The sequence below is a fragment of the Andrographis paniculata genome, unplaced genomic scaffold, assembly GCF_009805555.1.
Source record: "Andrographis paniculata isolate CXL003 unplaced genomic scaffold, ASM980555v1 Contig62END, whole genome shotgun sequence".
NCBI lineage: Eukaryota > Viridiplantae > Streptophyta > Magnoliopsida > Lamiales > Acanthaceae > Andrographis > Andrographis paniculata.
In genome coordinates this window covers 1830400-1843891 of record NW_026137598.1, presented here as the reverse complement: position 1 = coordinate 1843891, position 13492 = coordinate 1830400, and the positions used below count along the sequence as shown (strand labels likewise).

General features: G+C 41.1%; 1 protein-coding gene across 1 annotated transcript; it reads right to left on the bottom strand.

Moving 5' to 3' along the window:
* Positions 1 to 10450: 10450 nt before the first annotated feature.
* On the bottom strand, positions 10451 to 12412 carry LOC127260657 (transcription factor MYC2). Its single transcript, XM_051288496.1, has one exon. It carries the CDS (start codon positions 12259 to 12261, stop codon positions 10711 to 10713), a length of 1551 nt encoding a protein of 516 aa, XP_051144453.1. The 5' UTR covers positions 12262 to 12412; the 3' UTR covers positions 10451 to 10710.
* Positions 12413 to 13492: the final 1080 nt, after the last annotated feature.

Genomic DNA, 13492 nt, shown 5'->3' with positions numbered 1-13492 from the left:
CAATCCTTTCTATCCTTCGGTAAGTATTGAGGAAGCCACCTTCTACTCGGGCACTTTCCCATGTATCTCTCAAATTTCTCTAACAAATGAATACCCATGGAATAGTTGTAAGCTTACCAATCAATAGTATATGTTCTCGTGAAGGGAACAAAGGTCATTTTCTAATGGAAAAGAATAGCCAGAAAAAACCTTAATTCTTTCGTGTGTGATGGATTATTAGGGTACTACGGAATTTGAAAGTATTTATGATCTGTATTTTGAACAATTAATGTTTAGATTAGAGAATCCTTAGACGGGGTTTGATATCCAAAACCAAAACGGCTAGTACAAGTGGCCAGATCTTTTGGAGAAAATAGAGCCATCCTTCTTGGCTCAAGACCCTTTGGTGGAATTCAATCTAGGGATGGAGGAAATCCCACGGATGGTTTGGGTTAGTAGTTTGTTATCACAATCACAATAGGAGGTATTGTTCGATAATTTAGAAACACATTGATTGCTTAGCCTTGGGTTATTTAAAAATGCCTGGGTTGGATTGGAGCTTAATTAAGTACCGACTCCCTATCAGAAAAGGTTTTAAACCTTATAAGTAAGCCCCCCGCAAGGTTTCACTAGAACTAATGCCTCAGATTAAGAAAAAGATTGAAAAGCTCATAAAGGTTACCTTTATTCGTCCATGCAGATATGCCGAATGGTTGGCTAATATAGTACCGGTGACTAAGAAAAATGGCAAGATAAGGATCTGTTGACTTTAGAGATTTGAATCCGGCCACTCCCAAAGATGAGTATGTTATTCTGGTAGCCGACATGTTGGTGGATTCAGCCGCAGGTCACCAAATTTTGAGTTTAATCGATGAATACGCGGGCTAGAATCAAATCTTTCTGGCCAAAAAAGATGTTCAAAAAATAGCTTTCAGATGCCCTGGAGCTTAGGTATCTACGAATGGACGGTCATGCCATTCTGTTTAAATAATGCAGAGGCTACCTACCAAAGAGCTATGAATGCTATCTTTCAGGACCTGATCGGGCACTCTATGGAGGTCTCTATTTAACGACTTCATTGTCAAATCCACCGACTTCCAAACACATCTGTTCGATCTTAAGAAGGCCTTCGTCCGAGTGAAGAATTACAATCTGAAGATGAATCCTTCGAAGTGTGTCGTCAGTGTGTCAGCTAAAATATTTTTGGGATTTCTCGTCTATGAGAAAGAAATTGAAGTGGATGCTAATAAACCAAAGCTCTATTGGATATTAGGCCTCCAAGGACGGTCAAAGAGGTTCAGAGCATGCTCAGGGAGATGAATTATCTGAGGAGGTTCATAGCAAATGCAACCAGTAAGATGAAACAATTACCAGACTCTTGAAAGCTAAAGCAATATTAACCATTACATGGGGTGAAAAGCAGCAAAAGTCCCTCAATGCCATAAACAATCTTTAACCGAACCACCAGTTTTGGTTCCACCCCGATTTGGCTGACCATTCAAGCTATACCTAACATATACGATTGATGTGGTGAAATACTAGGTGGCTCAGGAATAGGATAATGGCAATGAGAGAATGGTACTTTATCTTAGCAAAATTCTAGCCGGGCCCAACTAAATTATACCATGCCCAAAATTATGTGTTGCCCGTTGGTTTATGCATGCCTCAAACTGGAATATAATCTTTTGCTGAAGGAAATAGAGGTAATTGCTAAATTCGATATTGTTAAGTTAATTCTCCAGTGGCCTAATATGGAGGGGATATTGATGAAATGAGTAATTAAATTAGCCCATTTCGCCTTATCTTATAAGCTTACTTCAAGGGGCAGGTAGTAGCCAATTTATTGGCAGAATTCTCCGAACTAGACCAACAGAATTTCAGCAAAGAGGAATGTAGGAGTTTGATCCTGGGTCATGTTCTCTGACGGTTCCAGTACCCGAGAGTGTTCGGAAGCTTGAATAGTCTTAAAGGGCCCTGTGTCTTATAAGATAAAGCTCTGGTTATAATTGGAAGCCATGACACAGAATTCCACAAAGTACGATGCCCTAATTTTTGGATTAGAAGCTCTGGTAAAGGAAGGGGTGCAATCAGTGATTATAAAAGGGGATTCTCAACTCGTTATTAACCATGTGTTGGGTTTATACGCCTGTAACTTGCCTCATCTAAGAAAATACAAGTATATCATGAGCAAACTACTATCCATAATTGCTGAGGTTACAATCGAGCATATCCCTAGGATAGAAAATCGTTAGGCAAATGATCCGGACAGAATGCCCGTAGGCAAAAAGGACAAATTGAGAGGGAGCGGTCGAGTGTGATGAGTGTGGAATGGATGCAGTCATGGATCGGAGAAATGGGATTGGAGATTATTTGAAGAATCTAGGTTCCTCAGTTATTGTCGGTGTCCGACTAAAAGCTTTATGGTTTAGATTCATCGGGGATTTGTTATACAAAAGAATGTTAGATGATCTTCTCCTTCGGTGCCTAAGTCCCGAAGAGGCATTCGCCATCATGCAGGAGGTTCATGGTGGAATTTGCGGAACCCATTGGACAAGTTAGAATATAAGGTGGGCCATCCATTGATTTGGATATTTTTGGCCTAAAATGTTTGATGATTGTATTCAATTTGCTAACGGATGTGAAGAATGCCAGAGGCACGGGCCGTTAAATAACTTACCTAAAGTAGAGTTGCAGACAATAAACAAGTCGTGGTTGTTCAAAACATGGGCCATAGATATTATTGAGAAGATTCATCTATCCTCATCTAAGCAGCGTTGCTTTATTTTGGTGGTGATGGATTATTTCACTAAATGGGTGAAGACTATACCATTTAAAAATGCAACCCAAAAGAAGGTGATAGATTTTGTTCAAGATCATATTATTTTTTCGTTATGGACTCCTGCATACTATTGTGACGGATCAAGGGCTAATGTTTACTGGAAAAAGGTGTGTGGATTTTTTGGCCAAGTTCAACATACAATTTCATCATTCTTTACCATATTATCCTTAGGCAAATGGACAAGCTAAGGCGGCTAAAAAAATTGTTATTAATGTCAATAAAAAGATGATCGATGACAACCCAAGAAGGTAGCATTTGCTTTTGAGCACATCGGAATAGTCGGACTTCGGCATTGGGTTTACACCTTACCAACTCATGTTCGGGAAAGATTCAATCTTGCTAGCCAAAAAAAAGGTATCGACCACCCCAATAGCTTTGGCAGAAATTGATATCAACGATTTAAAAAGACAAGAAATGTTTAAGAAGTTGGAACAACTAGATGTGACTCGAATGGAGGCCATTGATCACATGCACTGGGAAAGGACCTGAATGAAGTATTACAATAGGAGGATCAATGCCAAAAAATTTAAAGAAGGCGATTTAGTCTGGAAGACCATTTTTCCAACCTATAAGAAAATGGACCAATTTGGGAAGTGATCCCCGAATTGGGAGGGGCCTTACATAATACACAAAGAGATAGGTAAGTGAGCTTTTATTATTACCGACCAAGAAGGAAAATCACTACATGATTGTATTAATGCCAGATACTTGAAAATGTATTATCCTACCTTTTCAATTCACAAGGCCAACTGAACAACCACATTATTTCGGAACCTAGCCAGGGGTTCGAACCCACTCAAGATCCTTCTAATCCTCATCTAGAATGGTGATAACTAGGGTGTCATCATCATCATCGGATTCGAGAGTCGAAGGATCAAAATCTAATAGAGGTTTTTCATCTAATAAATCATCCATATCGGGAAGATATAGCTCCCATTGCTCTTACATTTGTTCAAGGGTTCTCTCAGTTCGTTTCTTCATGTCCTCCAGCATTTGACGTTCTCAATCGAAGAGCACCCGAAAACGAGTAAAAGTTGCTCTTTGTTGAGAAAATTCACTTACCCAACTGAGGTCAGGAAAAATTTCTATTACGTCGTGTTCTATCAAGTCCATATGATATTCCAAATTAGGAAAACAACTGAACACCCTTTTGGAAGTTTCATAACTTTCCATGACGCATTGCATCAGGCAAGTGGTTCGGTGTAAAGTTTGACATCCTCTTTGGGAAAACTTGAATTTGAAATCAAGTTGTTTCAAGACCTAAACTAAGTCTTCAGCATGAATGGACACAGGATGTTGTTCAACCAAGAGAGGTTGAGAACACCTTCCCAATTCCTGGTTGGGACACGAATACGAGGTTGTTGTGAAGACAATGATGATTATATTAAGGGATTTTTTATGAGGAATTCTCCAGAGTGACGGTGACTTAGTGAGTACGGTGATGGTTATTTATTCAATCTATGCGATGTTTTTGCCTATTTTTAAGGGGTTGTGGTGACAAGTTAGCCATGTACTTGCAAAAAAATTGGAAAAAAATGCAAAAATATGTCATTGATTAGAGCAAATATTCACATGAGTAGTTACAGAAGCGAGACAATCGTGGCCAAGACGTCTGACCATTTTTTGTTCAGGTGGGCTGTTCGTCTTTAGGCAACAAACAAGGTCCTTTCAGCGCTTTGTTGAATTCGGTGGGCAATCTCTTGTTTGTAGGCAAGCTCCACCCGAAGATTTGATTGGTTTAGTATAATTTTCCATTTGTCGGACAAGCATTTGTGCATTTCCTTCAGCTCCTTTTCTTGCCTTTCAAGTTCTTTCTACAGACATTTGATCTCCCGTTTGTTCCTTGCTATGACTGCAAAAAGTTGTTTCTTTGATAGCTGAAGGGCTTTGATCTGTTGCTGCGATCAGCCCAGCGCCGAGTCCACGTCATTTATTGTTTTTTGTATCAAGTCCTTTGAGGGCATAGATGGTTGCAGGTCCTGACTGGCAGGTTACTGAATGAGTGGCAGGTCCACGACAACTTCGGATAATTATTGAGAATCCGGTCAAGGACCTAGTACAGGATAACTTCGGATAATTTTAAAATTCAAAAAGTGTTGGGGCAAAGAGTTTGAATGACATACAACAAAGGATGATTCATCGGGTATCATGTGTGAAGGAAAACGGGGTTGTTTAGTACAGGGGCTTCGTTGGGCGGTTCTTGTCTCCCAACCGATGCTTCTGCATTCTGGTCATTCATCGGCTGATTGACTATTCTGGAAACCTCCTCCCGAATTTTGATCACATGAAGTGAAACTTAATATATGAGTAAAAAAAGCAAAGTAGTAAAAAAACATAAGAGAATACCTTAGGAGAAATTTGATCGTGGACTCTGGCGGGAGGAGCTTGCCTTTGATCATAGACTCCGCAGGGGGAGCTTGCCTCTCGACCATTACCCCCGCATTGTGGCCGGTTATTGGCATATCAATCGGATGGTTCGCCTCACCCCGAGCATTTGGCCCCTAGTATCAAGGTTAAATATTAGGGTATTGAAATAATGAGTTAAGTGGAATTCAGAAAATACATTAGGAACAGGGGCTTGTTCGGGCGAAGGAAGTTGGGTCGTTACGATAGCAGAAGGAATTATTTCTGTGGAGCCATGTGTTGTTGTTTGGTGTCTACCACCGTTGGGCTTGGTTGATCGGATAGAGGAATGACTGGTGTGGTGGTTGAGTTGACAACAGCTGATAGGGACAAAATAAATGATATGAAATATTTTGATAAATTGAGTGTCAAATAAAGGAGAGAAAGGAAAAGTGATTATACCTTCGAAGTTTAGCCGCGAGGCTAGAGAGCGAAACCCAGGAAAAATGAACAAATCCACCATAAGGGAAGCCATATATTCTTCCCTGGCCGCCCGTAATTCTTCCGAGAAGGCTAGTTGGGCGGCCGCGGTCTTCTTGGCCATCTTCTGTGAGGAACTGGCACCCCCAGCCTGGGCGCCCCTCGGTCGCTTGGGTCGCGGAAGACCAAGATTAACCTTTCTTGTTAAAGGTTAAGGTAGCAATACTAGTTGCGACCCCGATTGAGCAGCTGGAGGTGGGAAGGGAATGCGTAAGCAGTCGGCGATGGGCCTCCCAACCACGGGCCAGGCTAGGTCCAACCACCATCCCAGAAAATCACGGATGGTGTCTAGCCGATCTCGGGAAGGTGTGTAGATGTGGTTGGTGAGATAGAAAGTGAGATGGTCGGTGTATTGCTTGATGGAATATGAGGTGACACTATTTTGGGTATGGGTGCGAATGAGATAGGGATTGAACACGAAATTTGGAATGCCCTGGCGACACCCGAAGTGGCAGGCCAGGTAATGAGGATAGTAAAGGAAGACAATGTAAGCCTATTTGTTTTCTCTATCTTTTTGCTGGCGAGAAGAGGTTGGAGTTTTAAGACTGACTTCCTATGACCTTTCCGATCAGGGCACAAGGATAGGAGATATTGACCGAACAAGGGTTTGAATCAATTATTAAAGGACGGTGTTCGAAAAAAATAATGGAGAAGTACAAACAGAACCACAACTCCAAAAACCAAATGGGACTGGAGCAAATGGTGACAAGTTTGGCAGAGTTAGAGATTTTGGGATAGGTTTTGGTTAGGCCCTCAAAAAGGTTGGCCAAAAGAAAAGTACCGACTAACAAAAATCTGCCCTTGGCAAGATGGATGGTGAGGTCAGTATGGGTATAATAGATGGATTTTGAAGAAGGACAAATGATGTATCTGTGAAGCCCAAAAACAAAAAAAATATGTTCCATTAATTCGAGTAGACATGTAACTAATTCGGAGATAAGAGAGAGAAGTACATACCTACAGAGCCAGAACAAAAGGAAGACGACATGCTCTTCATCAGTCACTGGAGTATCTCTCGCATAAAAGTGCATTTTGATTAACGGCCCTCAGTTGTAGCATATTTTCTCTTTAAAAATGAGATCAAGAGACAAGGAACAGGACAGGGGATTTGTCTTATGTGACCAAAAGTAGAATAAAGCAATCAAATTGTGATAAATGTGCAATGTCTCACTCCAATCAATCGTAAATATAATGAGAGATTAAAAAAAATAGAAATTAAAGCGAAAAGAATTTATTATCATTCAAAACGATATCTGAAAGATTGCTGCCACCGCTAAGCTAAAAATATTTGTATAAATATTCCCTTTGGTGAACCAAGTTTCAACGACTCGAAAGTATTTGATACACAATTTGATCAGTCTAGCGAGGTAGAAGTTTTAAGGATCGTGTTTATTCATTAAGATTTTTCCTGAGCACCATTACGGCACTTTTCTAGGAGATTCCTTATTGACATGAATATTTTGTTGATTATACTTTTGATTAACTTTGTTCAGGGACGAACAAAGCCTAGTGTGAGGAGGTTTGATTACACTAATTTTGAACATATTTTCCTAACAATTTCTATAAGCATGTCTCACAATTCTTGACTGAAACTGTTATTATTTGTGCCAAAATTGTTTGGTAAATGCGTGTTGTGTCTTTTTAAGTGCAAATTGATGTGCCTTGGCAATTTTTCAGTATTTCAGATGCAAAAATAGACAATTTTTGTGTTCTCTAAAGAGGATATGTGTGAAGCAAATAGGTTGCATGCTAGATCACTTAGCCGCATCGCGAAAGAAAGAGAAGAGAGAAAGGCAATGCTAGCTGGATGATAGAAAGGGATTGAATTGACCAGGATCTCAGTCTTAATCCATGTCAAAGTTTAAGCCATCTCGAATGTTGATTAAAAATTAGCATCTGCGGGATTGAATGGGGGGAGGGGGTTAATTCACCAGCTATTGATGGAAAACGTCACCTTCTAGAAGTTGGGCCAGTGCCTAAAATAGGAGCCAACCCGGAGCTCCTTTGAAAAAAAAAAGATTTTATAATATGAAACTCACATTTTGTTGGAAAAGAGCTCAAGCTGTAAGGAACTCTGGACGCTAGACGCGGGTGGTTGGCAGAACTCGTGACAAATGTCGCGTGCTTGCCACATATTCCATTTAAATTCCGCACGCCAATAAAGTTACAAGCTTTCTAGTGTAACATACATTCAATTTTTAGTTAACTCGCAAGTTTCAATTCTTAGTTAATCGTAATGTTTAAATTTGGTAGTACTTAAGCAATAAAATATTATGTTTCTACATCGCACTCTCGTTCATGGATGATGCAAACTTGAAATATCAGCTCGAAAACACTTTAAGATAATGAGATTTAAAACGCATGTAAATCACTCAACTGAACCTAGTTAGATGAATTTGAAAGAAAATCACGCTGGTAGGTAGACCTAAGGTGCTCGCGAAATATGTGTCTTGCACGCAATTTCACAAAGAAAATATAATAAAAAGGTTGGTGACTAGCTATTTAATTGATTCATGAGTCGCGAGTGCAAAGAGAACGACTCATAGGACAGTAAAACATGAATATATCAGCTTAATAATCAATAACTAGTATAGCCTTCCAAAGTACCTATAGATCAAATAATTCCTAAATCGCAAGGTGCATTAGAAAGCATATATTTCTTGTGTTCACTTCCACACAACATTCCAATGCACGAAGTTCACCTTCATCTATCTAGCGGCCATTCTCTTCTTTTTTTGCACTCATAATTAACAAGTGCATTCAGTCTTACCTCGCACCATTTATTTTCACTCTTACGTCGCATGTAATCTCTTAAGCCGTTTTTAAATTCAGTAATATAAAATGTATTCAATTCAACTTGATTCATAAACTTGGAATCATCTTCATTTAAATTTCCCCTGTATTCGACCTAGCACCCATCGGTTAACATGAAAAAATTCTATTATTTGATGAAAAAAAATTTGTTACAACACGTCACACACGAGAATCACACCTTAAACCAAATTTCAATAATCACTAAGTTGTTGGGTAAAATTAATCCTTTGGAGCTATGTGTTGGGAATAGTACCAGCCGAGAATATTGGTATACGGATGAAAAATAGCAAATGAAATGCCATTTGCCAAAGTTGATCACAATGATGCATAGGCCATAAGGAACTGAGCCCGACTCATTCTTGATGAAACTTGTTCATTGGAAATAACGGAGACAACAAAAGACGGGATGTTACAAGATAAAGAAAGATAAGGCTTCAAGACTAGTGAATGAAGAGTTGAATGAAGTGAGGGCATATCAAAGTGATTAATTGGTACGACAATTGAATGAAGAAAAAAATGACTAGTATTAAAGGTGCCTCACTCGACATACGTAGGTGCTTTTTTGTCCGGCCATCCCGAGGTCCATCAACTCCCAATTATCTTAACACGTCCGGACAACTCCAAGCCTTTATCGCATCCACACATTCCCAAATTTGAGCACGCTTGTCGACTTTGCACTGGGCTATGACGTTTAGCAATCTATGAATTTCTAAACTCAATTAATTTTATATAGTAACAGTTTTATAAGGCAAAAAAAAGATAGAATAATATTTTTTAAAATATTAATTTTTTAAATTTTAATAAACTTTAAATATATGAAAATACTGCACATCTTAAAAAGTATATAAATATTATAATTAATAGAAAATATGAGTATATTATAATGGAAATGGTCCCGGCAATATAAATTGGGTGAGATGAAGAAGGAGCGAGACAGGAGACATGAACCCCCACCCGGGAAACGGACAAGGTAATTAAGAAGCGACAGGACTGGACCAATGAAAGGATAGCGTAAGGTAGCCGGGTGCTTGTTTTGTCCTGTTGTGAGGTGAGGTGGCCGGTGGTGCACAGCACATGCAACATGCAGGAATCTCACGAGGAAAATGATGATCAAACCTTTTTTTTAAATATATATATATTTATTTATATTTTGAAATGGACCTGTGGAGTGGAGAAGTGGACATGTGGGGAAGGGATGCCTCTCCCTCTCTCGCACAGTGTGAGTGACTCACTTCAATGTTCACATCGGCTTAACACTAGTAATAGAATAATTAATTAAAACAACATATTATTGTTACTATAATTATTATTACAAAAATATTAAACACGTGTTCCATTTTAAAAAAGTCAGAGAAGAGAAAAGTATGAGAACTCCCGTGGAGTATATTGATTGAAGTAGGTGGGTAGCTGTGAAATGAGGAAAGCGCGCGTGGGGGCGGCCATCGTGGTAGGGACGGGCAATCCTCGACCCCCACCTTGTCTACATTTCAATTTTCATCACGTGTTTTTTATTTCATTCATCAGCTTTTTCTGAAACCCAATTTAAAGCAGCCAAGACCCAGCCAGCCAACAGGCTTGGATATTTCAGGATTTATATATATATATATATATAACGAAAATATAATTAATTAATCACTTTTACCATAGCCCACTCCATTGTCCCACGTCACAGTGGCAACAACACTAACAATAATCACAACAAAATAATTGCTGAAATACCACCAGTACATCTGCCATCATATCTTATCCTACCGTTTCATCCCGGCCGTCCCTTCTCTTGCCTTGTAAACCCACAAAGCTTCTTGATTGCGGTCGGCCATATTGGGATATGAAACGACCGTTTCACCTAAAAGATCGAATTGTTAAAAAACGCACTCATTAATCATATAGTTGCAAAAAGGAATCCTAACAGTATGGTATCTATACGTGCTCATATAGAATAGAATCACATACCTAGAGTATATTATGTGGATGGAGAAAGATGATTGTGCCAATGATACGTAAACTTAACACAAACATAACATGTAACATACAAAAGGAACGAAGATATGTCTGAATGTATGTGTTGATGATTAATTTTCTCTTATTGATATATACATACTTGAAACAAAGGATGGCCTAATAGACTGCTTAATAAGTGGAGTGGAGTGGAGGAGTTATAGCGATTGCATTGCAGCATCCTTGGCTATATATAGTTAAATTAGTTGAGCAGGCAGGTCCCGGTCCCGGTCCAGATCCTGGTCCTGGTCCAATCTGGCTAGGAGAGCAGTTCTGAGGGTGTTTTCGCACCTTAGTCCATGAGGGACTTTTATTACAACGTCCTGCACCATCAAATCGTTGAGGCAGGACATGCTGGCGTGGTGAACCTGCAGTTCCAGGTCGCGGAACGCGTCCATCAGCCTCGTCGCCGGGTAGTTGACGTTGTCCGACTGGGTTCTGATCATCCCGTCTGTCCCCACAATCCGCACCTCAACTTCCAGGAACGATGACGACGCCGAGGCCGACGACGACGACGAAATCCCTGTCGTTTGATCCACCGAATTAGTTGTGGTTGTGCTCTGATTGTCCACCTCCGTCTTCACTACTGGTTTTCTTGCATCATCTGACTCTGTCTGCCGTCGGAGCTGCGACTGGAGGTCGTCCACTTTGGACTTGAGTTCCTTGATGTACGAAACGGCATCCGACAGCAGGGAGGCTTTGTCCATCCGCGACACGTTTGGGACGACGGAGCGGAGGGCGTAGAATCTGTGGTTGAGCTTCTCCCGCCGCTGCCGCTCCGCCTCCACGTGGTTCAGCGCGTCCCGTCCCACGCTCGGCTTCCGCCCTCTCTTCTTCGGGGTTCTCTTGGTCTGGACGTGCTGAGTAGGATTGTCGTCCTCGGCCATGAACAGCTGGCAGTCGGAATCGGACAGCTCCGACTCCAAATGGGACAAGGAGAAGGCGTCCCCCCTTTTATTATTAGTATTATACCGGCCATGGTCATGATCTGCTCCCAATTGTTGAAATCCGGCGAGCGCGCCTCCTCCTCCGCCGCCACCAAACGAAATAGTTCTCTCCTGATCCTGATCCTGAAAGTGAAACTGAGCAGCATCGGGCTCGAAGAGCGACTTGACTTGCTTGACCAGATTCCAGTTTTCGGTGATGACGGCGTCGGATCCGAGCTCGAGGACGCCATTAGAGGTGGGGATGCACACCATGGTCTGCATCCCATGGTTCTGAGCCTCCTTGGCTCTCTGGCAGTTGTAAAACCTGAGCTGGTTGGCGCCGCTGAGCCACACAAGGGACCCGGAGTTGAAGGCCTTGCCGAGGACACCGTCGCCGAGGGAGAAGGACTGGGCAAGAGACATCACGTAGAACCACTCCGCGTCGGTGACGTCGCCGTCGACGGCGGCGGAGGACATGTCGAGCTGGTTGTTATCGCCGATGAGAGCCTGAATCCCTTGCATCACCTTCTTCCTGTCCGGCTGAAGAAGATGGGATCCTCCCGACTTTTGGTGCTTGCTGTTGGTGTTGGTGTTGGTGTTGGTGCCCTGAAAGTGGCCGTCGCCCCATGCGAGGAAAATACGGTCGGAGGAATCGTCCTTGGAGGCTTGCCAGAAAATGGCGTAGGCCCACCAGTCGGGCTGGATCTGGAGTATGTGGTGCAGCTTTTTCTGGAGGGCGGGGGAGGTGGAGGAGGCGGAAGAAGATGAATTGGTAGGGGTGGCGGACGAGAGGATGAGGCCACCGTGCTGCTGCTGATCCATGTCCACGCCAACGCCAAAGAGAAAATGTGTCTGTGTCTCTGTGTATGTGTGTGTGGGTGCCTGCCGACTAGAGATTAGTGCTATTATATATTGGAGTTGGAGGAGTTGATTGATGAACTGCTATATAATCAATTAAAAACAGATGAATAATAAAATAAATAGATAGAGAGATATAAGGGATCTATACGTGAGTCCGTCCATACTTGTACACTTAGGTCCACATATGAACATGATAATAATAATTACTTTTGAGCAAAATAATTGAAATTCCAATATCCCCATTCAAACCCAACCCAAGTTTCAAATTTGCTTTTGATTTTCAAATTGATTATATTAAAACGGGATTTGAATTTAGCGATCTATTCGACTCAGAAGTAAAGCGAAAAGACTGTTTTAATTGGCAGGATTTCTTTGGGGTCTATCCTAATTAATAACAAATGAATTTAGAGTTTAGGGTGTTTTGGGGTGCTTATAAATAGACAGCTATGGTTCCTAGTTGTATGACAATGATTATAACTTTCTGAATCAATATAATAAAATCTCTCCGATTCCTACCGGTGGACGTAGGTTGACACAACGTCACCGAACCACGTTAAACCTCTGTGTTCTTTATTTGCTTTCTTTCTCGTTTTTCTCATAATAAGTGGTATTAGACTCATATCTGATTGATTGAAGATATCCTCGTATAAGATTGATCTGGAGAAGTTTAATGGGTCGAATGACTTCACACTCTAGAAAGTCAAGATGAGGGCACTTCTGGTTCAACAGGGATGTGCGGCTGCATTGCAGGAAGAAGATAGGTTTTCTAAAGACACGAAGGAGGAGGTGAAGATGGAGATTTTGGTATGGCTCATTCCGCAATCTTGCCGTCAGTTACTGATGAGGTGTTACGGGAGGTTGTAGATTAGACGATGGCTTTTGGGCTATGGAATAAACTGTGTGAGAAGTACAAGAACAACTCTCTCACGAACAGGCTATATCAAAAGCAACGACTTTAAACTCTCTGGATGTCCGAAAGTACTCAGGTAAAGGATCATCTTCATACATTTAACGGTATTATTCTTGATCTTCAAGGGGTTGAGGTTAAAATAGATGATGAAGATCAAACCCAGATTTTATTTTGTTCACTACCTAGTTCATATGAGAGTTTTGTAGATACTATGCTATATGGTAGAACTACAATTTATGTTAATGATGTGAAAGATGACCTTATGTCCAAATAATTAAAAAA

What these genes read in the sequence shown, in the direction of transcription:
- LOC127260657 (XM_051288496.1), bottom strand. Translation starts at nt 12,261, where the DNA reads ATGGATCAGCAGCAGCACGGTGGCCTCATCCTCTCGTCCGCCACCCCT.